The 23,657-nt window shown below is 46.0% G+C and overlaps 4 protein-coding genes across 5 annotated transcripts; 1 reads left to right on the top strand and 3 right to left on the bottom strand.

Annotated features, from left to right (window-relative positions):
* The first annotated feature begins 2,950 nt into the window (after window positions 1-2,950).
* Window positions 2,951-7,148, top strand: LOC124469214 (protein yippee-like 5). The gene is made up of 3 exons (XM_047022358.1): window positions 2,951-3,127; window positions 3,529-3,688; window positions 5,521-7,148. The coding sequence occupies exons 2-3, from the start codon at window positions 3,548-3,550 to the stop codon at window positions 5,782-5,784; spliced, it is 405 nt and encodes a 134-aa protein (XP_046878314.1). The 5' UTR covers window positions 2,951-3,127; window positions 3,529-3,547; the 3' UTR covers window positions 5,785-7,148.
* Window positions 7,149-8,117: 969 nt separating this feature from the next.
* LOC124469210 (AN1-type zinc finger protein 3-like) lies at window positions 8,118-13,689 on the bottom strand. The gene is made up of 7 exons (XM_047022355.1): window positions 13,572-13,689; window positions 13,099-13,472; window positions 10,935-10,975; window positions 9,964-10,152; window positions 9,246-9,311; window positions 8,948-9,118; window positions 8,118-8,319 (listed from the first exon to the last, which is right to left on the bottom strand). The coding sequence occupies exons 2-7, from the start codon at window positions 13,167-13,169 to the stop codon at window positions 8,165-8,167; spliced, it is 693 nt and encodes a 230-aa protein (XP_046878311.1). The 5' UTR covers window positions 13,170-13,472; window positions 13,572-13,689; the 3' UTR covers window positions 8,118-8,164.
* Window positions 13,690-13,985: 296 nt separating this feature from the next.
* Window positions 13,986-21,009, bottom strand: LOC124469197 (BTB/POZ domain-containing protein 9-like). 2 transcript variants are annotated; one of them, XM_047022332.1, is made up of 11 exons: window positions 20,805-21,009; window positions 19,814-20,022; window positions 19,050-19,431; window positions 18,624-18,891; window positions 18,291-18,510; window positions 17,974-18,093; window positions 17,244-17,353; window positions 16,853-17,042; window positions 16,180-16,287; window positions 15,919-15,997; window positions 13,986-15,828 (listed from the first exon to the last, which is right to left on the bottom strand). In XM_047022332.1, exons 2-11 carry the CDS (start codon window positions 19,996-19,998, stop codon window positions 15,631-15,633), a joined length of 1,860 nt encoding a protein of 619 aa, XP_046878288.1. In that variant the 5' UTR covers window positions 19,999-20,022; window positions 20,805-21,009; the 3' UTR covers window positions 13,986-15,630. The 2 variants fall into 2 exon arrangements, with proteins under 2 accessions (XP_046878288.1, XP_046878289.1); XM_047022333.1 differs by having other exon boundaries at window positions 19,050-19,413; window positions 20,805-21,008.
* Window positions 21,010-21,376: 367 nt separating this feature from the next.
* LOC124469028 (lactoylglutathione lyase-like) lies at window positions 21,377-23,409 on the bottom strand. The gene is made up of 5 exons (XM_047022111.1): window positions 23,226-23,409; window positions 22,820-22,902; window positions 22,590-22,730; window positions 21,689-21,730; window positions 21,377-21,380 (listed from the first exon to the last, which is right to left on the bottom strand). Exons 1-5 carry the CDS (start codon window positions 23,292-23,294, stop codon window positions 21,377-21,379), a joined length of 339 nt encoding a protein of 112 aa, XP_046878067.1. The 5' UTR covers window positions 23,295-23,409.
* Between the last annotated feature and the right edge of the window lie 248 nt (window positions 23,410-23,657).

Raw genomic sequence — 23,657 nt, 5'->3', positions numbered from 1 at the left:
AGTTACAGAGTTTGTGTTTCAATATTTGGTAACATTTCTTTCATGCATACTTGAAGTGTTTTTAGAATATAAGAATGTAAAGAGACCTGATGCCATGGAGAGCACTAGGAGTACGACTTTAAGCAGAGACATCCTTCTTCGGTGTGTGCCAGTGATGCAGCTCCCTAACCACCCGTCCTGCTGTGTGCCAGTGATGCAGCTCCTAAACCACCCGTGCTGCTGTGTGCCAGTGATGCAGCTCCTAAACCACCCGTCCTGCTGTGTGCCAGTGATGCAGCTCCTAAACCACCCGTGCTGCTGTGTGCCAGTGATGCAGCTCCTAAACCACCCGTCCTGCTGTGTGCCAGTGATGCAGCTCCTAAACCACCCGTGCTGCTGTGTGCCAGTGATGCAGCTCCTAAACCACCCGTGCTGCTGTGTGCCAGTGATGCAGCTCCTAAACCACCCGTCCTGCTGTGTGCCAGTGATGCAGCTCCTGAACCACCTGTCCTGCTGTGTGCCAGTGATGCAGCTCCTAAACCACCTGTACTGCTGTGTGCCAGTGATGCAGCTCCTAAACCACCCGTCCTGCTGTGTGTCAGTCTGTCTGGCTGACAGGTAGATAATACACTGCTCAGTATCTCCAGGTCCACTACACGTCTGCTCAGAGCAATTAACAAATATACCTGCTGACACATCATGAATATGCAGAGGGGGTGGGGCCAAACAATTATTCAATGGCATGACCATGACACTGTCGTCACAACGACTCCAGTACCTGCCAGTCAGCGAAAACAGGAGGTAGGTTGAAAGAGACAATGACAGAAAAAGAGCGAACAAGGAGAGAGAGCAAATGAGAGACAGACAGAAAAAGCGAAAGAATGAAAGAGAGAGATAAAAAATAAATCATAGAGGATGAACAGAACATGTAACGTACAGAGAAATTGTGTAAGGGTACATTCAGATTAGTAGAAGGTCATTTGAACTGCATGGAAAGGCCAATTCAACATTTTATCTTAACAAGTAGTTTGTTCATCAGTTGTAAGAGAGAAGATAATCGTTAAATCAATGCTCTTATCTCTCAGTTTTTCATACTGTGCAACCAAACTTTTCACTGAAATCACAAAATGTCAACACATGGCCTTAACTATTTGAAAAATGAATAAAACATATAAGGTTGAAAGTTTTGCAAGTCTTATATTCTTCAATACTTGTGTCAGCAAGGTCATGGATTCTGAAATATTTTCTTGTTGTATCTGAGACTATCTGTTTTCAGTGAAAGGTAACACTGTGTGAAAACTCAGAGATAAGACTGTGGGTCTCGAACACTCAGGTCACACCACTAGATAAAACATGGGCCCACATGTGGAACAAGGACTGCAGAACAAACGGATACCTCAAGACAATGAAAAATCCACAATTGTTATCCACAAAAAAGGATGTTGCAAAAGAGGTTTGAGTGGCTGTATTTGTGGTTGTGAAGTGGATTTGTAATCATGGTTCACTTATGAGTGCGTCTTTAAAGCAGCTGAAACCTCAGATGACTTGATGTTTCACATCAGTACAGTGGGAGGTCTTCCTCATGACCTCATTTATTCAGAAAATATTATTTATAATATTATCTATTGAAATCATTTATTATTGGAGGAATTATTGGAGAGTGCAGGGAGTGCCGGAGGGGTGAGGTATATTTAAGAGGTTTATTATTATTTTATTTCTATTCAATTTTAGCTTATCATAGATGCAATCTATGTTCTTAGTACTTATATGTTATGTTATGCCAGGTTACTTGGGTTGTCTTGTCCCAAGAATTTCAGTGCCCAGTTTGACCTTGTGTTGTTCCGTGCACCTGCCAATAAAACATTTGAAACTTGAGGTTTCTCATTACAACACATAATGAAGGAGATTTGTACTATGTGTGATGTTGTTGACATTTGTGTATCATTTACTTTTTGAAAGCGGTATGATATGGGAAATCATTAAATTGATCAATGTTATATACTTATTTTATCCCCTTGAATCAAATGAGCTTCAAATCCGTCAATAAGAGTAGATTTATTGCTGTTCATAATCCATTTTTAATCCTGATAACAGAGATTGTCTTTGCATAAGAGTCTATTATCTCCCTCTCAAGAACAAGGACAAGGGTGTTCTTGCTAACTCTGTGTTTAGGGTGGAGATCGAGATTGGGGGGAACAGTTCGCTTTCAGGGCTAAATGTATTTGAGCAATCAAAGAAGACAAAGTGTCCATCAATGCCACAGTAAGCACACATTGTAAAGAGAGGTAGCCTGCGTAACTACTGGGCCAGGTCAGGTTTAAAACTTACAGTGAAATTAGAAACATGACTTTTTAATAACCAGACCAGGTTAACCCTTAGCTATTGCTCTCTTATTTAACCTAAAGCTACACTGAGCTAACACGCTTCTCGCTTTTCTTTTTGTCATCGACCGATAACATGTCACCCTCATGGAGATCTCTCCCGTTTCCGGATTTTTGCTACAATTTGATTACATTACCCATAGGGAACAAATGGATCGCTATCGGAAGTTGTTGACTTGGTTTGTGCAATATGCGGAAGTTATGCGTGGATAGAATTCTGCAAGTTTTTTATTTTATTTTATGATTTTATGAGGTGTATGCAAATTAAGGCGGAAATATCAGTTGGTCTTAGGTCAACATGTAAATATTTTGATGCGTATTCATTTTTCATACTTATTATTGGTTTGGCGGCCCACCTGTATTAGCCGGTCACAGATTGGGAATCGCTGGTGTAGTAGGATTCTCCTTACTGTAGTCCACCAGCATTCAAGCTTCGGATAACAGGTTATTTTTTGTCTCAGAATTGGACGCAGAATACTGTCAAAGACGATTTTGTTTCTTAGATGTTTTGAAGGACCCTCGTCGTTTACTAGTTTGACCGCCCCCTTGTGGTTAAACTATAAAGTACCCAAATGTTGGGGGCGGGGCTAACGTCGCCGGATGTGTTGCTCCAGCGGAACAGCTGTGGACAAAACACGACGTTTGTTTGAGTAGGGTGTCTGCACACCAAGTTCAGCTAAAGGAATACGCACAACGTTGAAGAGAACACAAAATAAAACGAAGGCTAGAAATACCGTCTGTATATAAACCAAAAGGATCTACCTACGGTGAGAAAGTTCCTTCCATATGTTGTTGTGTTACTATCGCTTTTTTCAAACTGGATGAAGTACTAATGTTCCATGATAAGACAACGATGGAGCTATATCCATGGATTCCATTCACGTGTAATGGATTACATTATGGGATGTGTTGGTACCTTTAAATGGGAAACGTTTTTTCATCTAAGGAAAGCTGCCAGTTCAGAATTTATGTAAGACATCATCATGGTATCGCATAGCAGCAGACTTCCGTCGTTTTTCTGGTCTGCTAAGTTAAGGACAATAATACCACACATCAGCCCACCATCTTTGATCTAGTCGCAGTTTCCTTCCCTCTCTAGCTGTGTCTCAAAACTGTCAATGAGTGTGAGAAAGTGTCTGATAGTATTTCTGTCTGTTCTGATGGTCAGCCGCGCAGACAGCAGCAGAATGGGCCGCATCTTCCTGGACCACATCGGTGGCACGCGGCTTTTCTCCTGCGCCAGCTGTGACACCATCCTGACCAACCGCACGGAGCTCATCTCCACCCGCTTCACCGGCGCTACAGGAAGAGCCTTCCTCTTCAACAAGGTGAGCCCAGTCACTGCAGCCATGACAGCGCACCACGGGCAACATACTCCTATGAGTAAACAACTGCATATTTCTGTTGTCCACCTCCCTACGGAGGTCCAGACACACATACAGTGCCCTCCAAAAGTATTGGAACAGTGAGGCCAATTCCTTTATTTTTGCTGTAGACTGAAAACATTTGGGCTTGACATCAAACGATGAATGTGAAACCAGAGATCAACGTTTCAGCTTTTATTTCCAGGTATTTACATCAGGATCTGATGCACAAATTAGAAAATATCACCTTTTTGTTCGAACCCACCCATTTGTCACGTGAGCAAAAGTATTGGAACATATGACTGACAGGTGTGTTTTGTTGCCCAGGTGTGTCCTATTACATACATTATTCAATCAATAAATACCACTGAATGTCAACACTCAGGTTCAGATTGGGTAAGATAGGTTTTGTCTATGCAGACTGTATTCAGAGGTGAAAACAACATGAAAACCGGAGCGCTGTCTTTGGGTGAAAAACAAGCAATTGTGAGTCTTAGAGAAGATGGAAAATCAATCAGAGCCATTGCAGAAACATTGGCCATAGCCAGTACAACCATTTGGAATGTCCTGAAGAAGAAGAAAACTACTGGTGTACTAAGTAACAGACGTCGAACAGGTAGACCAAGGAAAACATCAGCAGTTGATGACAGAAACATTGTGAGAGCTGTAAAGAAAGACCCTAAAACAACTGTTAGTGAGATCTGCAACAACCTCCAGATGGCAGGAGTGAAGGTATCACTATCTACTGTTCGCAGAAGACTTCATGAACAAAAGTACAAGGGCTACACCAGAAGATGCAAACCACTCATTAGCAAGAAGAATAGGAAGGCCAGGCTGGAATTTGCCAAAAAGTACAGAGATGAACCTCAAAAATTCTGGGACAAAGTTTTATGGACTGATGAGACAAAGATTAACTTTTACCAAAGTGATGGAAAGGCTAAAATTTGGAGAAAGAAAGGAACTGCTCATGATCCCAAACACACAAGCTCATCTGTGAAACACGGTGGAGGTAATGTCATGGCTTGGGCTTGCATGGCTTCTTCTAGGACGGGCTCATTAATCTTCATTGAGGATGTAACACATGATGGCAGCAGCAAAATGAACTCGGAAGTCTACAGAAACATTTTGTCTGCCAATTTAAGGAAAGATGCAACCAAACTGATTGGCAGAGCCTTCATCATGCAGCAAGATAACGACCCAAAACACACTGCCAAAACAACAAAGGAGTTCATCAGGGGCAAGAAATGGAAGGTATTAGACTGGCCAAGTCAATCTCCAGACTTAAACCCTATAGAGCATGCATTTTACCTGCTTAAGAGGAGACTGAAGGGAGGAACCCCACAAAACAAACAACAACTGAAAGAGGCTGCAGTGAAAGCCTGGGAAAGCATCAAAAAGGAAGAATGCAAAAGTTTGGTGACGTCAATGGGTCACAGACTTGCTGCAGTTATTGAAAGCAAAGGATTTGCAACTAAATATTAAGTCTTATTCACTTAAATATGTTTTAAGTATATCTGTTCCAATACTTTTGCTCACATGACAAATGGGTGGATTCAAACAAAATGTGATATTTTCTTAGTTGTGCATCAGATCCTGATGTAAATACCTGGAAATAAAAGCTGAAACGTTGATCTCTGGTCTCACGTTCATTATTTGATGTCAAGCCCAAATGTTTTCAGTCTACAGCAAAAATAAAGGAATTCGCCTCACTGTTCCAATACTTTTGGAGGGCACTGTATGTTTGCATGATCTGGTGTGGCCCCTGGGCTTGTTACTGATGTTCAGCCTTACACCAGGTGGTGAACCTGCAGTACAGGGAGGTGCAGGACAGACTGATGCTGACAGGCAGGCATGTGGTGAGAGACATCAGCTGTAAGAACTGCAACAGCAAGCTGGGCTGGATCTACGAGTACGCTACGGAGGATAGCCAGCGCTACAAGGAGGGCCGTGTGATCCTGGAGCGGGCCCTGGTGAGGGAGAGCGAGGGCTTTGAGGAGCACGCACCCTCAGGGATCTCTTTACAGCCCAGCACCCCCGACAACTGCTCTCTCCTGGGCTAGCAGCTCCACCAGCAAAGAATCCTGTTGAGAATCATGTGCATCTTCTCACTTAGTGTTAGTCTTAGAGGTGCCCACCCAGGCGGTCGTATGGCAGACGTGCACAGCAGATAAACCACACCATCGGCTCGCAGTGGGTTGTGCAGATCACTGGTCAGTCTGTGTATGGAGGTGTGGTTGAAGAGCTTTGAGCTAAGCTTAGACAGATGCTTTCTCACCTCACAATGTCACAGTATGCCAGCAGCCAACTAACGACTGCCATTAGTTGATGCAGTTGGTTGGTTTTGTTCCGAGCTAAATGATGGAATTCCGAACGAGTAATCAGTGTATATCCAATTGAATATCTTTCACTTTACATTTCAACAACTTAGCTTTTATTTGGATGTTTGTATTCAGTTTGAATTCAATTCTGTGTTGTACGTGTTTGACCATGCTTCTCCGTTTACACAGACTGTAGCTGGATCAAGCTGCTGTCCTGTTCTAGATCGGACTGGACTCCATATTCTATTTACCGTTGAAACCAGGCTTTTTTTTATTTTTTATCTTTTATTATTGAACCTGTCCAGGTACCCATTTGAATTTCTTTGACATCACTTTGAGACTTTAATAAAGTGACAAATCTAAATCAACATGAATCAGTCTCATATATCCTTCAACTCTGTAGGAAGGAAGTCTTGATGTTTTGAGTTTTAATGATCAAAAGAAGAGGAAACTGTTCACATCCTCTAATCCACTTTATTCTTCCTCAGCGAAAATGAAACTTAATAAAATAAGAGAAAATGGAACAGAATTATGTAATTTTTATACATTTAACTAAGTATGCAGCTCTATGCTAGTGTGTAAGTAAATCAAAACAATATATGGTTAAATAAAATTTCTTTTAAGATACAGAAAGATACTCATTGTTTCCCCATTTCTCATAAGCACTCAAGAGAACAGGTCTTAAACTACCAGCCACGTCATCTCCTCACTGCTGCTCAGTTCATCCTGCGATCTCCTCTCTCAGGATTGAGGTGGTTGGTGAGCCAGAAACAGAAGAGAGAGAGTGACTGAGGATCAACAAAGCTGCGTGACTTGCAGGGAGGAAGAAGAGAGGCTGAAACAGAAATGATTGGAGCACAAACTCCCAAGAGAGATTGTGTACATGGGTAAAGTAAGAAAAGAGAGGGAGGGCTATTACAAGAAGAAGACAGAAACCACTCATTCAAAGGGAATGCAGAGATGGAAAAGGGCTCTGCTCCGGGGGTTCTGTGTGACCCGAGTCCATTTGTTCAGTGTCTGATCCAGCTGAACACGGGAGGGGAGGGGTGCATCATCTTTCAGGGCTCGGCGGTCCGCAAGTTTAACAAAGCTGACGACAGTTCATAGAAACAAACATGGCCACACAAGAAACGAGCCAGAGGGGACATCCTTACTCTACACGTACACACACACACGCACACACACGCACGCACGCACACAGACACACACACACACACACCAAGGTTCAATCCAATGCCATGCAGGAGCCAAACCATTGGTTGATTGGGCAGGAGGGAGGAGGGTGAGGGATGGAGGTGGGGGGTGATGACCTGAAGAGAGGCCACAGGACAGGGTTATGTTCCCCCATGGCGGAGTACTGGAAACCTGCTGACGACTAAGGGCCCAGTAAATTCAGACGGGTCAGTTTAATCATGTTCTGGAGCGGTCTTCTCTTTCAACTAATGATAAAGCAATGGAGGTGTAGAGGAGCCTTGGTTGAGATGCGGGGAAGGGGGGCAGTGTGATCAAACTGACCGATCCTTCTTCACAGGAACCCCCCCTGAAGACTGGGTGAGTTAAGGCTGTGTGAAGATGCGAAACTGAGTTAGGCCCCACAGCTTGAAGATGTGAGACTGAGTTAAGCCCCACAGCTTGAAGATGCGAGACTGAGTTAGGCCCCACAGCTTGAAGATGCGAGACTGAGTTAGGCCCCACAGCTTGAAGATGCGAGACTGAGTTAGGCCCCACAGCTTGAAGATGCGAGACTGAGTTAGGCCCCACAGCTTGAAGATGGGAGACTGAGTTAGGCCCCACAGCTTGAAGATGTGAGACTGAGTTAGGCCCCACAGCTTGAAGATGTGAGACTGAGTTAGGCCCCACAGCTTGCCACGGGGGCCCTGGGACCGAGATGGTGCAGTCCAGAGTACGGTCCAGACGGTGTCCCATATAGGGATCAAGACTTTACAGGACTGTGTTCAAGCTCACAACCAGAATTGGGGGGGCAGGTCCGAGCTAATGCGACCATGCCATTTCCCTCCTCAACCCCCCACCCCCTCCCCTTGCCCCTCCCTCCCTCCCCATACCCCCCCCCCCCCTCTCTCTCTAAGTGCCTGCTCTCTGATTGGCTGGGCTGTGTGGGTGCTCAGGAGCACTCCTCCCCGATGCGCTGGCAGGAGCGGCCCACCTTGCGCTCCAGCTTCACCATCTTGAGGACGGCCTCCTCGCGGCCGCGGCCCAGGTGGTCGAACAGACAGTCGTGCTGCTCAGGGAGCCTGTGCAGCATGCAGAACACGTAGCCTGGAGGAGGGGGGGGGGAGGGAGAGGGAGGGAAACAGAACAACAACATGGAAGGTGAGTATGTGAAAAGCTAAGCCTGTGGGTTAGCTTGTGACTGGAGGGTTCTGGTGGTTAGGGTTAGCCTGTGACTGGAGGGTTCTGGTGGTCAGGGTTAGCCTGTGACTGGAGGGTTCTGGTGGTTAGGGTTAGCCTGTGACTGGAGGGTTCTGGTGGTTGGGGTTAGCCTGTGACTGGAGGGTTCTGGTGGTTAGGGTTAGCCTGTGACTGGAGGGTTCTGGTGGTCAGGGTTAGCCTGTGACTGGAGGGTTCTGGTGGTTAGGGTTAGCCTGTGACTGGAGGGTTCTGGTGGTTGGGGTTAGCCTGTGACTGGAGGATTCTGGTGGTTAGGGTTAGCCTGTGACTGGAGGGTTCTGGTGGTTAGGGTTAGCCTGTGACTGGAGGGTTTTGGTGGTCAGGGTTAGCCTGTGACTGGAGGGTTCTGGTGGTTAGGGTTAGCCTGTGACTGGAGGGTTCTGGTGGTTGGGGTTAGCCTGTGACTGGAGGATTCTGGTGGTTAGGGTTAGCCTGTGACTGGAGGGTTCTGGTGGTTAGGGTTAGCCTGTGACTGGAGGATTCTGGCAGTACTGACCACAGCGACACGAGCCCAGTTCCTGCTGCACCAGCTCTAGTTTGGTTTGGCAGCGAAAGCAGCGCCGGCGGTTCTTCTGCTTGGGCCCCCCGCAGGGCTCCTCGCTCCCCCCCGCCTCCTCGTCCGTCCGGGCCCGTTTCTCTGGTGACGCCTCGCTCTCAGACCCTGAAGCTGGACACAACCAATAACATCACACCCTCGCTCTCAGACCCTGAAGCTGGACACAACCAATAACATCACACCAAGCCCACACAGGACAGCTGTTAGCTGGGTGCAGGATGTGACGGCAGGGCTGTACCTGAGTCGTAAGGACGTTTGGTGGGAGTGCACAGCGTGCCCTGGGCCGTCTCTGTGCACGACACACCTGTGAGAGGAGAAAACAAATGTTCTTCAGAGCAAGCGACGGCAATGACATAACTGACAGGTGTGACACCCTGTAGCCCAGCCTGACAGTGTGATAGGAGAACCACCTCAGTAAAGGCAAGCCTGTTAATACAACACACCTGTGTCTGTTGTGAAACTTAAGACTGCAGGTTCTGTCCTGAATACAGATCAGTAAATGCCTCTCGCTTTAACAATGCATCATTTAAATTTCTTTGGTGAAAAAACAACACCACTAAAACGTATACAATTTATACTCAAATACAATACAGTATGGAATATGAAAGGGAATGATCTGTGGACTTGTTGACAGATGGTTGGAGTGTCTGTTATTCCTATGTAGGCCAGGCAGCGAGGTGCCAGCACCAGAGCCACAGCACCAGAGCCACAGCACCAGCCCTCCAGCACCAGCCCTCCAGCACCAGCCCTCCAGCACCAGCCCTCCAGCACCAGCCCTCCAGCACCAGCCCTCCAGTACCAGCCCTCCAGCACGGTGCCGCCCCAGCAGACTGTGGGAGGCCGGCATCATACTGCAGCGCTCCACAGACGTCTAGGTCCTAGTGTGAGTGACGCCAGCTGTGGTAGCTTCTCAGTGGGGTTCAAACCAGTGGTTTTCTCCCAGATTACCAACTTACCCTCCTGTGTGCCAGAGAACACAGGGAGAGGATCATCGCTTGGCGGTTGGTCGGAGCCACTGGGCTGAGACGAAAGGGACTGGCTACTGATGGTGCTACTCTCGCTACTGAAGACGGCTGATTGGCTACTTCCAGAGGCTGGGGCGGGCTTAGGGGCACAGTCCTCATCTGGCTGCTTTTTCTGGATATCTGAAGAAGAAAGAAGAAGGGGAACGAGAAAGAAAGGAACAATCAAAATGTTGGTTGACACTGTTAATGAGTGGCGCATGGCTCTTTATACAATGGTATGTCCTCAGCACTGCTCCAACACTGACAATCAAATGACATGCATGTGAGGGCCAACATCCACCAGACCCAGAACTTCAGGAAGAGAGTGACAGTACCACACATTCACCCTTCCCTTCTCTGTATAAGACTCTCTGCAAGGTCCGGTAGAACTCGGACCAACAGTCAGGGCTTTCTCTTGAAGCGACAACGGATAAGCAGAGCTGGTGAGCTCCCGTGTGCTGACCTGAGTGAAGCTGCTTCCTGTGACGCCAGACAGAGAACGGACCTCAGCTCTCTCCCCGCTTCTCTCCCTGGTTACCATGGACACCGCCAGAGTTCCAGCACACACTCTACCAGGGCCTCCCAGGAGCCAGTCACACAAACTTCAGACATTATCTCCATTTTCGATCCTCCACACCCCAGCAGCTCCCTGACGAGTAGCGTTCCTGGCTTCATGCTTTCCTTGTCGTCTGAAACTCAACTGGGCCCTTAAATCCTGCTCTGCGCTTGGCTGTGTTGTAGCCTACGGTGTTTGTGATTAGCTTGTGTTAGTGAGCTGTGAAGCAGCCACACAACGGCCATCTGTGGCCCTGAACTCCTCCCACCTGGTCTCTCAGGTACACAGACGGGCCTGAAACAGTCAGCCACTGTCCAGACATATAGAAGTGGGATGTACTGACTGCAAAGCCCACCAGAATACTCACCAGCAAAGCACTTGGAGCAGAGGTTCATGGTTTTACTTGACCTGGAAAGACAGAAAAGCAGGTTAAAAACAGACCCTGTCTTAATGGTTGCCTTCATTCAAATGGATAGTAATGCCCCCGATACGCAATTCCTTAGTCTTAGCAATCATGTCTTCTCATTTGCCACAACATGACAGACAGGGCCCATCTGAGTCCTGTTCAGCTCCCCTCGAGAGCTTCCATCATGACCCATTTCTGTTGCCAGACAGTCAGACCTAGGAGGTTTCCATGGCTACATGAAGTGAGTGATAACAAACGGATGGTTGGGTGACAAATGACAGAAAGTCATATTAAGGAAGGAGGTTGGAGAAAGCCCTAAAGGCTGAGGTGACAGGGTAGGGGAAGTAACAACTGGTAAACAGGAAATAGTATAAGGTAGCCATAAAGCATATATTTGGCAAAGAATGAGTAACCGGCACGCACTGCAGTCTTTTGATGTTATCTGTAACTGTGGAACAAGTTGACGCAGGAGGGAGGTGACCAAACGTGCAAGAGCCTATCCTAAAAAGGACTCAAGGGACAACAGTACCACCTCCTTATCAAACATGACGCCACATCACGACACCTTCAGTAGTCTAGTCGTCAATTATGGGGAAAATTAAGAATAAAAAAATAAACAAGATCAGTATGTGAACTGGAAAGTAAATCTCAGGTCAGGTTCCACTGGCCGTATGATGTTTCCTGTTTGGTCATTGATGATACAGTAACACTCACTGTCATACACTGTTCACAATATAATAATACAAAATATTTGCTCATCATCTATGGTCTACATTTCCTCCCACCTAACACACGCTTTTCTCCAACATTCCATAAACTCCATCCCTGTATGACATCATGTTTCAGAGGGATGTTCTCCTTCTGGACCTCTCCAACACCTCTTTAAAAAACCAAACAATGTCCTTTACTGGGACAGTTCAGTCAGCTGTGTCCTGTCAACATGGGACAGGCTGGAACTCCAGAGGGGATTCAGCCATTGTGCCTGCAGGGGGGAATGTGACCAATGCAGGGTCACAAATGACCAGGGCTACATTTTAGACTCCGAACCTTGAACGTCTGTTTGGACACTGTCCCTCTCATTAACACATGCAGAGATGATACCCGAGGCCAGAAACCTTGGACACCCTAAAGAAAAGGGTTGTTTTTTCTGTATATACCTTCAGCCTTATTGATATCCTCTGAGTTAATTTGGCCAACGATGAAATGGCCCAAAATAGGAGTGCAGCATATTCATCCCAGATACCCATGAACTAGCACAATGATGATGTGTGTGTGGGGGGGGGGGGGGGGGGGGGGGGGGGGGGGGGGGGGGGGGGGGGCAGTCTGAATATTTACTCAAATTCCAGTTACAACAGGGCAAGTCAACGCCACAAAAAGCAGTTTCTATCTAAAGGAGGCTTGCGAGGAGTTTTAAGTGACAAGCTTTGACACCAAAAAAAAGCAGGTGTTGTCCTTAGGCATGTGTAATAAACATGTCAACTGCATCACCTGACATTGACAGGTGTGAGGGGTCCTTAGATTGACTTGAGAGCAACCAGAGGGTAACACCCCAATATCCTCTGTGTGTGTGTGTGTGTGTGTGTGTGTCAGTCATAGTATGATATAATCCACCCCCACCACACGTCCTATTCTTTAAATAGTGTTCTATTGAAGGAAAAATAAAAACATATTATTTTGTAGGCTACTCAGTCGTAATACTGCTAAATGCTTACAAAAACGGAAAATAAAACTAGATAACGTTATTAAATCCGAAACATTCCACAACGAGACAATATCGAATGAAGGGAAAATTGTTGCCAGTACTGTGAAGTATCAGCTGTAGCCTACAAATACAGTAACCGTTTCAACTAGACTTCAGGCTTTGGGAAACCTCGGGCAAATTTCATATGTTATAATACATTTCATTGACTACAAATGTGAGCAGGTGTGACCGAAAATACTAGGGTGGTCACACAAGGAAAATACAATACGATAGAAATGAATAGGTTTCCAGATCTCAACTTCTCCCAACCCCCACCCGGCCTGCACAACAGAACAACAATGGGTTTATGCTAACATTTACTTCCTCACCCATTATATCGCTTAATACAACCAAGATTCTGGAAAATAAAACACAACGTCTTACCCCCAAAATCCACATGGACACCGAGGTGGTAAACTTGGTGGTTTTCTGCGTTCGCTACCAGTATCCCCCATGACTTAAAATTAGAAGTGTACGCGAGGCTGGGGATGAGACAAGGGCCTACTCGTTATGAGAATCTTCGGTAAACTAAAAGTTGAAAATATCCTCTTCTAGAAATAATCCCCAGTTGAAGCGGACCGGGAGTTGGAATGGCTTTGCCGACACGAGCGGCCACAGAAAACCAAACGTTCCGAACAACTCCGTTTGAATTGATTGATCATCCAAGTGTCCTCACGGGACTCAAAGCAATCAGCTGGGTCTCGACTACAACTAAACAGCCAGGGAGGGGTGTCGAATCGCTTTGTCCAACCTGTAACCTAAAACAAACAAAAAACGCATATGACTTTCATGTAATATCGATGAGCAAATGTTGCAAGCGCTGTATCAACACGCCTTTTCGAAATAATCCTTCTTACCATTCGTTCTTTTCCGCTCAACACAAGGTGCTACGTCCCTGTCTATGGGACCACCCAGTCTATGCCGTCCGATGGGGGCAAAGCCAAACTGTATCGAAAGTAAGCAGGTCACAGCGTTTTAACTCGTCATGGCCCTCAAAACCGTGTCATACTAGAATGTAGGTTATCACTCAGGCCAAGCCTACAGCTTCTGAGTTGTTCCTTTTGTGAAACCTGTAAGTAGAAAAATAATTATGTAGTAGCACTATGATCTTATATTAACAGCTACATCGAGCATATAGTACGTTGTGTGCTCATGTACATCCAAAAACGTCTACATTTTATACCTTTACATTTAAGATACTGTATATTCTTGATTTATTTAATCAAACACATTTTGAGAATGTTGCATATATAACACACAGGACAGCAACGTCCCACAACTTTGAATACAGAATCATTCAGATGTTTATTGCTGCTGGAATGGGATGGTATAAAATTCAGTTCAGAGGCTGACCAAACATTGATTATTAATCAACAAAGTTAAAGCATTTCATTTGGTCTTTAGTCTACTGATTTCTAGGGCATTTGAAGCCACACACGACACATTTGATCAATGGAGATCTGCAAATTACATTGTTAGAAGTGAGACAATTACAAAACGTTGTTAGATATCTATCTGCGTTAAGAAAGGGCCCCTGTTTGAAAACAGATATAACTGTACGTTAATGGCAGTGATATAGAAAATCAATTAAATAACCCCCTCAACAATGACAGTAATTACTATCACAAATAACAGAAACACAACAAACAGAATGCACTTGAATCTATTCAAGGGAGACAAATAAAATACAAAGATATATGGGGAATCTGTTTTCTAGCTCTAGTGTAAGTCAAAGTCCAGCCTTGGACCCGTGTCTTGCTAACAGCTGGGAGTCCAAACATCCCACAGCGTGTTTCCAGCTGAGGGCACTACGAAGGAAGTTCATGGATTCGCCAACAGGAATCAGATAAAGTGCAACCAAAAACGAAGCAAAGAAAATGACTGGTAAAATAAAATATATAATGTATTAATAAACAGAGAAATATTAACTGTTGTGATAAATCAGAACAAATTAATACCAAATCATCGTCAACAATAGACTTGAACAATTAATCCAATACAGCACAAACAGAACTATGACCAGCACTCTAAAAGGTTAGATAAACCCAGAAAATGTCAAAGTAATATATACTGTATGTGTTAAAAAAGCAAAAACAGGGAGCTCTCAGCCAAACTGGGCCAGTAGATTGTATGTACATATTCCTACAGTAAATACAGAGACTTAAAGTGCCAAAAATCAGCTGCTCTTAGTAAAGAGTCTTCAAATATACTATGTTCTCAGCTCCAGTGCATAATCTGGTTCACACTTCTTTCAACAGTGCGAATTACTTCATTACCTTTTGAAGCAAAACATTCAAGTGCTTTGCCACATATAGTCCATACAGGTTGGGTTTAGCCTTTGACCAACGCACTCACGGTGTGACTTCCTCTGTAACACTTAGATTCTAACTAAGTGCCAATAAATTACTTAATATCATAGATTTCACAAAAAGTATAAACCAAAGAGTTGAACTATTTGTAAATGCTAATCGTTAAAGATACAGTTTATTTACAGACTAGGAAAAAAGAGTAGGTAGCATTATTGCCAACATCACTATTGTGATACTAGTTACTTTTTGGACAGTTGGACTTCCTGGCTGTAGTAGTACCTGGCCAGTATAGGCACTCAGAAGAGCCTAGTAGTACCCTTGCACTGGCCTCAAATGTGAGCAAGTATCTTCACAGTAAAGTATGAATTCATTGTATTCTATAAACATCTTTCTCTTCATTCTGTGTCAAATCAGGACAGGACTGGAGCCTCTTGGAGTCTAAAAACAGCCGCAATTGATGTACAATTCTTGTTAACATTTTTGAGATAGCTATAGACTTGAGTGTTATTATCAAAATATTTGCTTTTAGCAGCATGTTCTGGCTGGTAAAAGCCTGTGCAAAAATGACGTCTTGCGTTTTCCTCCAAGAGAAGAGTGAGGACTTGTCCTAGTGCTGTGGCTGTGAGGAGGAGGAGGAGGGAGAGGAAGGGGAGGAAGCCTGGGAGGGGAGCAGGCTGTGGGAGCGGGAGGACCGGGGAGCTCGAGGCTGCAGGGAGCCCGACTCTAGAGCCTCCGGTCCTGGACTGCCCTCTTTAACATCTGTGTCCAACTGGGCCGGACACTCAAAGTGGACACAGTGAAATACCTGCAAAGCAAGCAAGAGGTAGTAAATAAAAAGAGAGTGGAACATGCTAGGGTGTAGAGGGCCTCATGAGGGTTGGATGTGCAGCCTAACCTCGTTGGCAGTGTTATGAGTTCCCACAATGCGGATAAAGGAGGCAGGCTGCTTGTCGAACTTGAGAGTCTGCCAAGATCTGACAGAGAGACATCAGAAGTGTAAAGTGACAATCAGTGGAGAAGGGTTGGTGGATTGTTATTTTAGTTCATTCATTTGTAAAAATGTTTTACATCCGAACAGCACGAGTTCTTAAGTCACAGAGTGACAGAATGACAGTGTGTGGCAGAGCCAGAACTGTTGTCACAAGACAAGACTCACCGACATGTCACCTTGGTGCGATCCACCACCTTTGTCCACTGCTGCTGGTTGGTGGAAACCTCGATGTAGTAACTATAGGAACGCTCGTCACAGTCCCACAGTAGTAGCCTACCCAGAAAGATGGAGTACCACAGCACATCTTACTGGATGATGTGTACTGTTGTATGTGCAGAGTGTACATGCATCCGCTTGACCACACACAGACAGACAGACAGACGGACAGACAGACAGAGGCAGATAGACAGACAGACAGACAGACGGAGGCAGATGGACAGACAGAGGCAGACAGACGGAGGCAGACAGACAGACAGAGGCAGACAGACGGAGGCAGGCACACAGACAGACAGACGGAGGCAGACAGACAGACAGAGGCAGACAGACGGAGGCAGACAGACAGAGGCAGATAGACGGAGGCAGACAGACAGACAGAGGCAGACAGACGGAGGCAGACGGACAGACAGACAGACAGAGGCAGACAGATGGAGGCAAACAGACAGAAAGACAGACGCAGACAGACGGAGGCAGACAGACAGACGGAGGCAGACAGACGGAGGCAGACGGACAGACAGACAGAGGCAGACAGATGGAGGCAAACAGACAGAAAGACAGACGCAGACAGACGGAGGCAGACAGACAGACGGAGGCAGACAGACAGACACACACCCACACACACCTCAAAGAGCCTACGGTGTAGGGCTGGGCCAGCTGGATGACGACAGCCCCAGAGCCCAGCTGGTGGCAGGTGTAACCTGAGTCCCAGTCATAGTTGCGTGTATCTCCGTTGAGCAGGGCGTTTCTGCTGCGGCTCACGCCCTCCACCACGCTAGAGCAGGCTGCAATGGTGGCCACGTTCTCACTGGGCACTACAAGCAGGAGGGAGGGGGGGATAAGATGCAGGAAAGCAGGAAAGAATATCATTGGTTGGTACGGTTACAAAGGGATGTAGATGATTAGAAGGAATGGTTATAATTTAAAGAGATGAGAATAGAGCCTATGACTTGGTGTGGGCAAATGATCTCTGTTAGAAATAACATTTGAATAACAGTTGGCTATTCACGGCTTACCTAGAAGACCCTTTTCAAGGGTGAAGGGACGGTTGGTGAACATGCATTCAAAAGCCACTAAATGGAAGACCTTGTTGACAGTGTTGTGGGTCCCCACGATGCGCACATACCTGGGATACAAAGAGACACTGCTGTGAAACTGTAACCAGCCACAGCCCCCCAGCCTGCCTCCTAACCAGCCACAGCCCCCCAGCCTGCTCCCTAACCAGCCACAGCCCCCCAGCCTGCCTCCTAACCAGCCACAGCCCCCCAGCCTGCTTCCTAACCAGCCACAGCCCCCCAGCCTGCCTCCTAACCAGCCACAGCCCCCCAGCCTGCCCCCTAACCAGCCACAGGCCCCTAGCCTGCCCCCTAACCAGCCACAGCCCCCCAGCCTGCCTCCTAACCAGCCACAGCCCCCCAGCCTGCCTCCTAACCAGCCACAGCCCCCCAGCCTGCCCCCTAACCAGCCACAGGCCCCTAGCCTGCCCCCTAACCAGCCACAGCCCCCCAGCCTGCCTCCTAACCAGCCACAGCACCCCAGCCTGCTTCCTAACCAGCCACAGCCCCCCAGCCTGCCCCCTAACCAGCCACAGGCCCCTAGCCTGCCCCCTAACCAGCCACAGCCCCCCAGCCTGCCTCCTAACCAGCCACAACCTGCCCCCTAACCAGCCACAGCCTGCCCCCTAACTAGCCAATGCCACCCAGCTTGCTCCCGCCAGACCAAGGAGGTTTGGGTGTTTATTTTTACCTGCACACACGAGGAGTAAAGAAGAGGTTCTGCCAAGAGCGACACAGGTACTTGGAGTGATCCACCACGCGCACCCAGTCCAGCTCGTCCATAGATACTTCAATGTAGTAGGAGTACGACCTGCACACAAAGACAAACAGGAGAAGAACGGAAGGTGAAAATCTCATACAGAGACGTCTAACATAAATCACTGTGTAACACCGGTTTAGTAAACACTAACTCTGATAAGGATATTAATCAAATGTGTTCCGTAATCTGGGGAAAAAAAACTTGACTAAAAAGAACCATGAATGAGCGTGCGTTAGGAGGAGCCTCACCTGCTGTCTCGGTCCCACAGCAGGATGCGGACGTGGTTGATGATGGAAGGCTGGCCCAGCTTGATCTGGATCCCAGCTCGGCCGTCCTCCTCGATGGGGTGCCTGGAGAAGCCGTGGTCCAGGTCGTAGTTCTGGGTGTCCCCGTCCAGCAGGGCAGACTTCAACTCCCCCTTCACCACCTGGGCGCCGTGCTTCATGGTGGCGAGGTTCTCCTCTGGGGCTGGGAGACAAGCAACAGACCATGATGGAATCAGGAAACAACAAGCAGTCTGGATCTGTTGAAGATCGCCCACAGGTGAGCTGACTTTTTGGAGAACCCCCAGTGGAACTCACTGAGCATGCCGCGGTAGTTGAGGTCCATGTCCCGGCTCTCGGAGCGGATCTTGATGGCGTCCAGCAGGTCGTCTGGGCTGAGCAGGCCGGAGGGACGCACCACGTTCAGCATCTCCGTCAGGCTCATGAGAGGCAGACGCACGGCTGACATCACTTCCTGGGTGGCGGCCCCCTCTCCGGTGTGGCGACACCAGCGACACAGCGCCTGGAAGATCTCCTTCTCACTGGCGGCAAAAGAGTCCCTCCGCACCACGGTCAAAACAGCCGTCTACTCAGGGACAACAACAACAAGAAAATTCAAGGGAGAAATATTAAACATTGTGGCGTTTATGGAACTACATGTTTTTATGGTGCGGCGTTCAGTCCAGGTGGGGTTTGTCTTGGTTCCTATTTATGCCCTTTCTACAGTCTTATCTCCCGGGTTACCTTGGAGAGCGTGAGGAAAGCCTCTGACGCCAGGACTTCGGGGGCGTGCCGGTCTATATACCCACAGCAGGCAGCACTGAGCGTGCTCAGAGAGTACAGGCTGGCCACGTCAAAAACCAGGCACACGTTGTGCGTGTGCAGGATGGTGCGCAGGAACTCGGAGGTGGAATCCTCTAGTGGCTGGAGGCCGTAGCGGTGCGCCAGGCCCAGGAAGTCCAGCAGCACGTCCTCGCGGGCGGAGCTGAGGCTGGCTCGGCCTGTGTAGAGGTAGTGCAGCAGCATGGAGAAGGCCTCGGCCCTGGTCTCCTCCAGGCACACCTCCGCCAGCGCCTGGGACTCCTTCATCCCACCATACAGAAGAGCCCTGGAGGTCAAGCAGGGTCTGTCATCGTTAACTGGATTACCTTCTGCTTCGTAATTGACAAGCAGGCTGTTGGTTGATAGCTTTCTAGAACCAGGGGAAGTTCTAGATCATTTCAAATGGGGGGGGGGGGGGGCTGTACTATTTGAGGGGCCAGTTACATTAAAAAGTATAATTTGCATTTGGTTTTCTTCACATTAACAGGCAAAATACCATGTTTATAATTATTCAGACTTTACAAATAGGGGGGCAACAACATGTCCAAACTTGTTGTCACAGAGGCACTGCCCCCCCCCCCCCTTCCCCCCTACAACTGCCCCTGTCTAGAACAGGGAAGTCAGATGCACAACAGATGGGAACAAAACGAGAACCCCTCTGAATAATCCCAGAGCAAGCTACCAACCTGAAGTAGTGGCAGCGCGCGGCCAGGATCACGCGATGTGCTGGGAACCGTTTCTCTTCCACAATGAAAGTGACATCACTGTATTCTTCACCTGGCACCAGCGCCCCAAGCTGCTCTGACAGCAGGTGGATGTGATCGATCTCCGAAACGGAGGCCAGTGGACGCAAGGGGTGACTATTACTCATTATAATAGTATTCCACAATCACATCTGCAACAAGAGCGTTATTTTGTCATGGTTAATGTTAGTAAATGTGTGGTATGAATATATTCATGTGTTATCTGATATGGACGTTTTAAAACTAGAAAAGGTAGCCTAAGGTTTTACTTTATTTTAGTAGTGCCAGTAGCCTATCATCAGCATATCATATGTCTTAAGTAGGAGCTTTCAACGACCTCGCTGTCGCTACACGAGCTTACATGTCAGCTACAGGACGCTAGAGTTGCGCTTCCGTAAATAGCGGTTAGCTAGCCTAGCTAACTCATTTATCTAGCTTACGTTACATAGCAAACGCCTAGCTACATACTGACATTCCAGGAAACTGGAAAACACGTCCTGAAAGACCAGTTAGTCTAGCTAGCGTGCCTAGCTCTAATTAATGGGCTTTTCCGAGTACACATTGTTAATATGACATACCTTGACAAGTTAGACACATAAACCGTTCTGGTCACAGGCGTTACAGTGCAGTTATTGTAGCGCTTGGCTCTAGCTAGCTTACGCCCTGACTGAGACAACATTTCGTTATACTTATAGCAATTTCAACTACAGTCTGTACTGTAGTAGCCTACCGAGCACAGGAGCCAACAGTTCCATCAATCCATGCTCTGCTAGCTGTCCCATATAGTAATTTATACTTAGCCTGGTAATAGCTAAACACATCTTTTTATTGAAATTCAATTCAGTTATATTTCTGATTTGAAATCAGCTGTTTAATGTTGTTAGCACTACTAGCTAACCAAAACCGCAGTTTGGGTTTCAGGCGCGTGACATACCAGGCAGCTCAATCGACGAGTCCTCCTTCTTCGTTCGACTACTTTTGTCTATAGACAATGCTTATTTCCAAAATATTTAGTCCAAATGTACTATATACTTCACAGGTTCGTTGTTATACTAAATAAGATGTCCAATTCAGCATCTGCACCTCCACAACAACACGAAAAGGTCATAACCCGGATGTGTTTCATGACAGTTCCATTCACAGAAAAAAAGCGCCCTCTACAGACTGACAAGTGAAACCAGATCTACACAGACTGCCATAAAAATAAACGTGTTTATTTGGCACACAAATAAATGTAAACAGTTCACAACCAAATGTGAGTGCATTTATGGCAGTTCTAATACATAAAAATTATGTTCTGTACAGTGGTGCTAGTAAAGTTTCCCTGTGCCCTAAAATGTATAAATTTGCAGTTCATTCATGGACCTGCATATCAGAATCATAGATGCAATGAATTCGAATCCCACAAAACGTAAGGTCCTATGAAGTTAATGGGACCATGTGTTTGGACTTAAAATCTCAATCCAGTATCCGTCAGGGTCCTGTATGAAAGCCAGTCCCTTCATTTTACCTGTATGGGGAGGAACATGGCACTGGTTATCAAGAATACATCAATTCACAACTGTGATTTATTATGTGTTTTTAAAAAAAAAAAATATAAAATAAATTAAGAAAAAAAAAAAAAAAATTAAAAAAAAAAATAAAAATAAATTTAAAAAAATTAAAAAAAAAAAAAAAAAAAAAAATTAAAAAATAAAAATAAGGTTAAAGAAAAAAAAAAAAAAAAAAAATTATTAAAATTAAAAGTGTAAAATTAATAAAATTTAAAAAAAAAAAAAAATTTTTTTTTTTAAGTTTTAATATAAAAAAAAAATTTGCTTAAAAAAAAAAAAGTTGTCATCCAACTCAGAGCCCCAGTTGCTTATACACAAAGAACATTTTTAAATGTATTGACTCTGAAAGCTTATAAACCATGAAAGAAACTACTGAGTCTTAGACAGGAAACTACTGAGTCTGACAGGAAACTACTGAGTCTTAGACAGGAAACTACTGAGTCTTAGACAGGAAACTACTGAGTCTTGGACAGGAAACTACTGAGTCTTAGGCTGTGTCTACTACCGCGCACTTGTGCACTTCGAGCTCTGACTTTCAGTGCTTAGGGCGCTTCACTCACAAAACCAGAAGAATTCAGTGCACTGAAAGTACCAGGATGGCGCACTGCAAACGGTCCAAAAAAACAGCGTACAACGATGGATACTACTCGCCCTAAACGGGCGCCATCTTGGCTATGTAGCGGAAAAGGAGGAGCCCTTTCAGCAGCTTTTTTCCACTTGAGTGGAGAAGCGCGTTAATTTTGGCAGGTTTTGCGGGTGTGCCGAGCAGATTTGCGTCCGTCACTTCCACCAAGTGTTTAACGTAAGTGTTCCATTTGAGACAACACTTATCAGCGACGGCGTGCACTGAATATGTAAGTGCACTGTTTTGCAGGGCACTGTATTGCAGTGTACTTCATAAAGTGCGCGGTAGTAGACACAGCCTTAGACAGGAAACTACTGAGTCTTAGACATGAAACTACTGAATCTTAGACAGGAAACTACTGAGTCTTAGACATGAAACTACTGAATCTTAGACAGGAACCTACTGAATCTTAGACAGAAAACTACTGAGTCTTAGACAGGAAACTACTGAGTCTTAGACAGGAAACTACTGAGTCTTAAACAGGAAACTACTGAGTCTTAGACAGGAAACTACTGAGTCTTAGACAGGAAACTGCACCTACTGTGTGAGCTCCAGAGTGGCTCTGCGAGAGAACGTCCATGCCGTCCTCTCTTTCACGTTCACGGGGATATCCGTCTTTTCCTCGTACCCCAGGGAGTAGAGAGTAAACGACATGGGTGTGAAGTCTATTTTCTGAAGCAAACTGGAGGGACCACCAATTACAAATCAGGACATTGTTGCATTGTGGGTAAATATAGGACATAAAGGTTAATGCAGGCTACTGACACTCACGTCATGCCCATGATGCGGGTGTAAAAGTCTATGGATTTCAGAGGGTCTTTCACCCTGAGATTAGTTTGCTGCATCATGAAGTCCTAAGAAAAACAAGAGAGAGTGAGAGAGAGAGAGAGAGAGAGAGAGAGGGGCAAGTTGTTACTTGCCAAAACATGGTCTTGACTAGGCTTTCAACTGCATTCCCAGAAAAAACACAACTCTACATAACTTAAAGTCAAGGCCATTTACATATGTCAAAACAAAAAATAAAACAAAACATTCACAGGAGTGGCTGTTCTACCGTTGTAACAAATTCTGCATCGCCCTTTCCCAGGGAGGGTTTGGTTAAACAGGTTTGGTTACCTATATATCACACATTATACCACGAAAAAAACATTTATATTCGCATTCATATTTAACAAACCTTGGTGATGGGGTCCCCTTCCTTGCACGCTGATACCACGGCCTCATCGGTCAATGTTTTACTTGACATTTTAAGGTGGGAGACAGTTGGCGTGAGAAAGCTGTTAGAATCTACAGACCAAGTAGCACCGCCCAGGTAAGCTATGTGCCAAAGGTAGGTGTGTTCAACATCGACTAGGGCTGCAAGAAGTTGAATACACCTACAATCATGTCGAGACAGTTGACACTTCACAGCATGACACAGGTGTAAAGTAGGAGGAGTTACAAGTCTCATAAATATTCAGGATGATCATACGATTAATGTAAGCCAAACCGTTGAAAATGATCAAATCTGTTTTAGGAGTTGATGAAAAAGAATGGAGACATTATTATAGCAAAACTATTCTCAAATGCATGACCCTTAATGATGGGGGGAAACAATGTTTTCTGAAGC

This window comes from Hypomesus transpacificus, chromosome 6 (genome assembly GCF_021917145.1).
Source record: "Hypomesus transpacificus isolate Combined female chromosome 6, fHypTra1, whole genome shotgun sequence".
NCBI classification, from domain to species: Eukaryota; Metazoa; Chordata; class Actinopteri; order Osmeriformes; family Osmeridae; genus Hypomesus; species Hypomesus transpacificus.
Note: the sequence above shows the minus strand (reverse complement) of the source record. Positions and strands in the feature narration are given on the sequence as shown.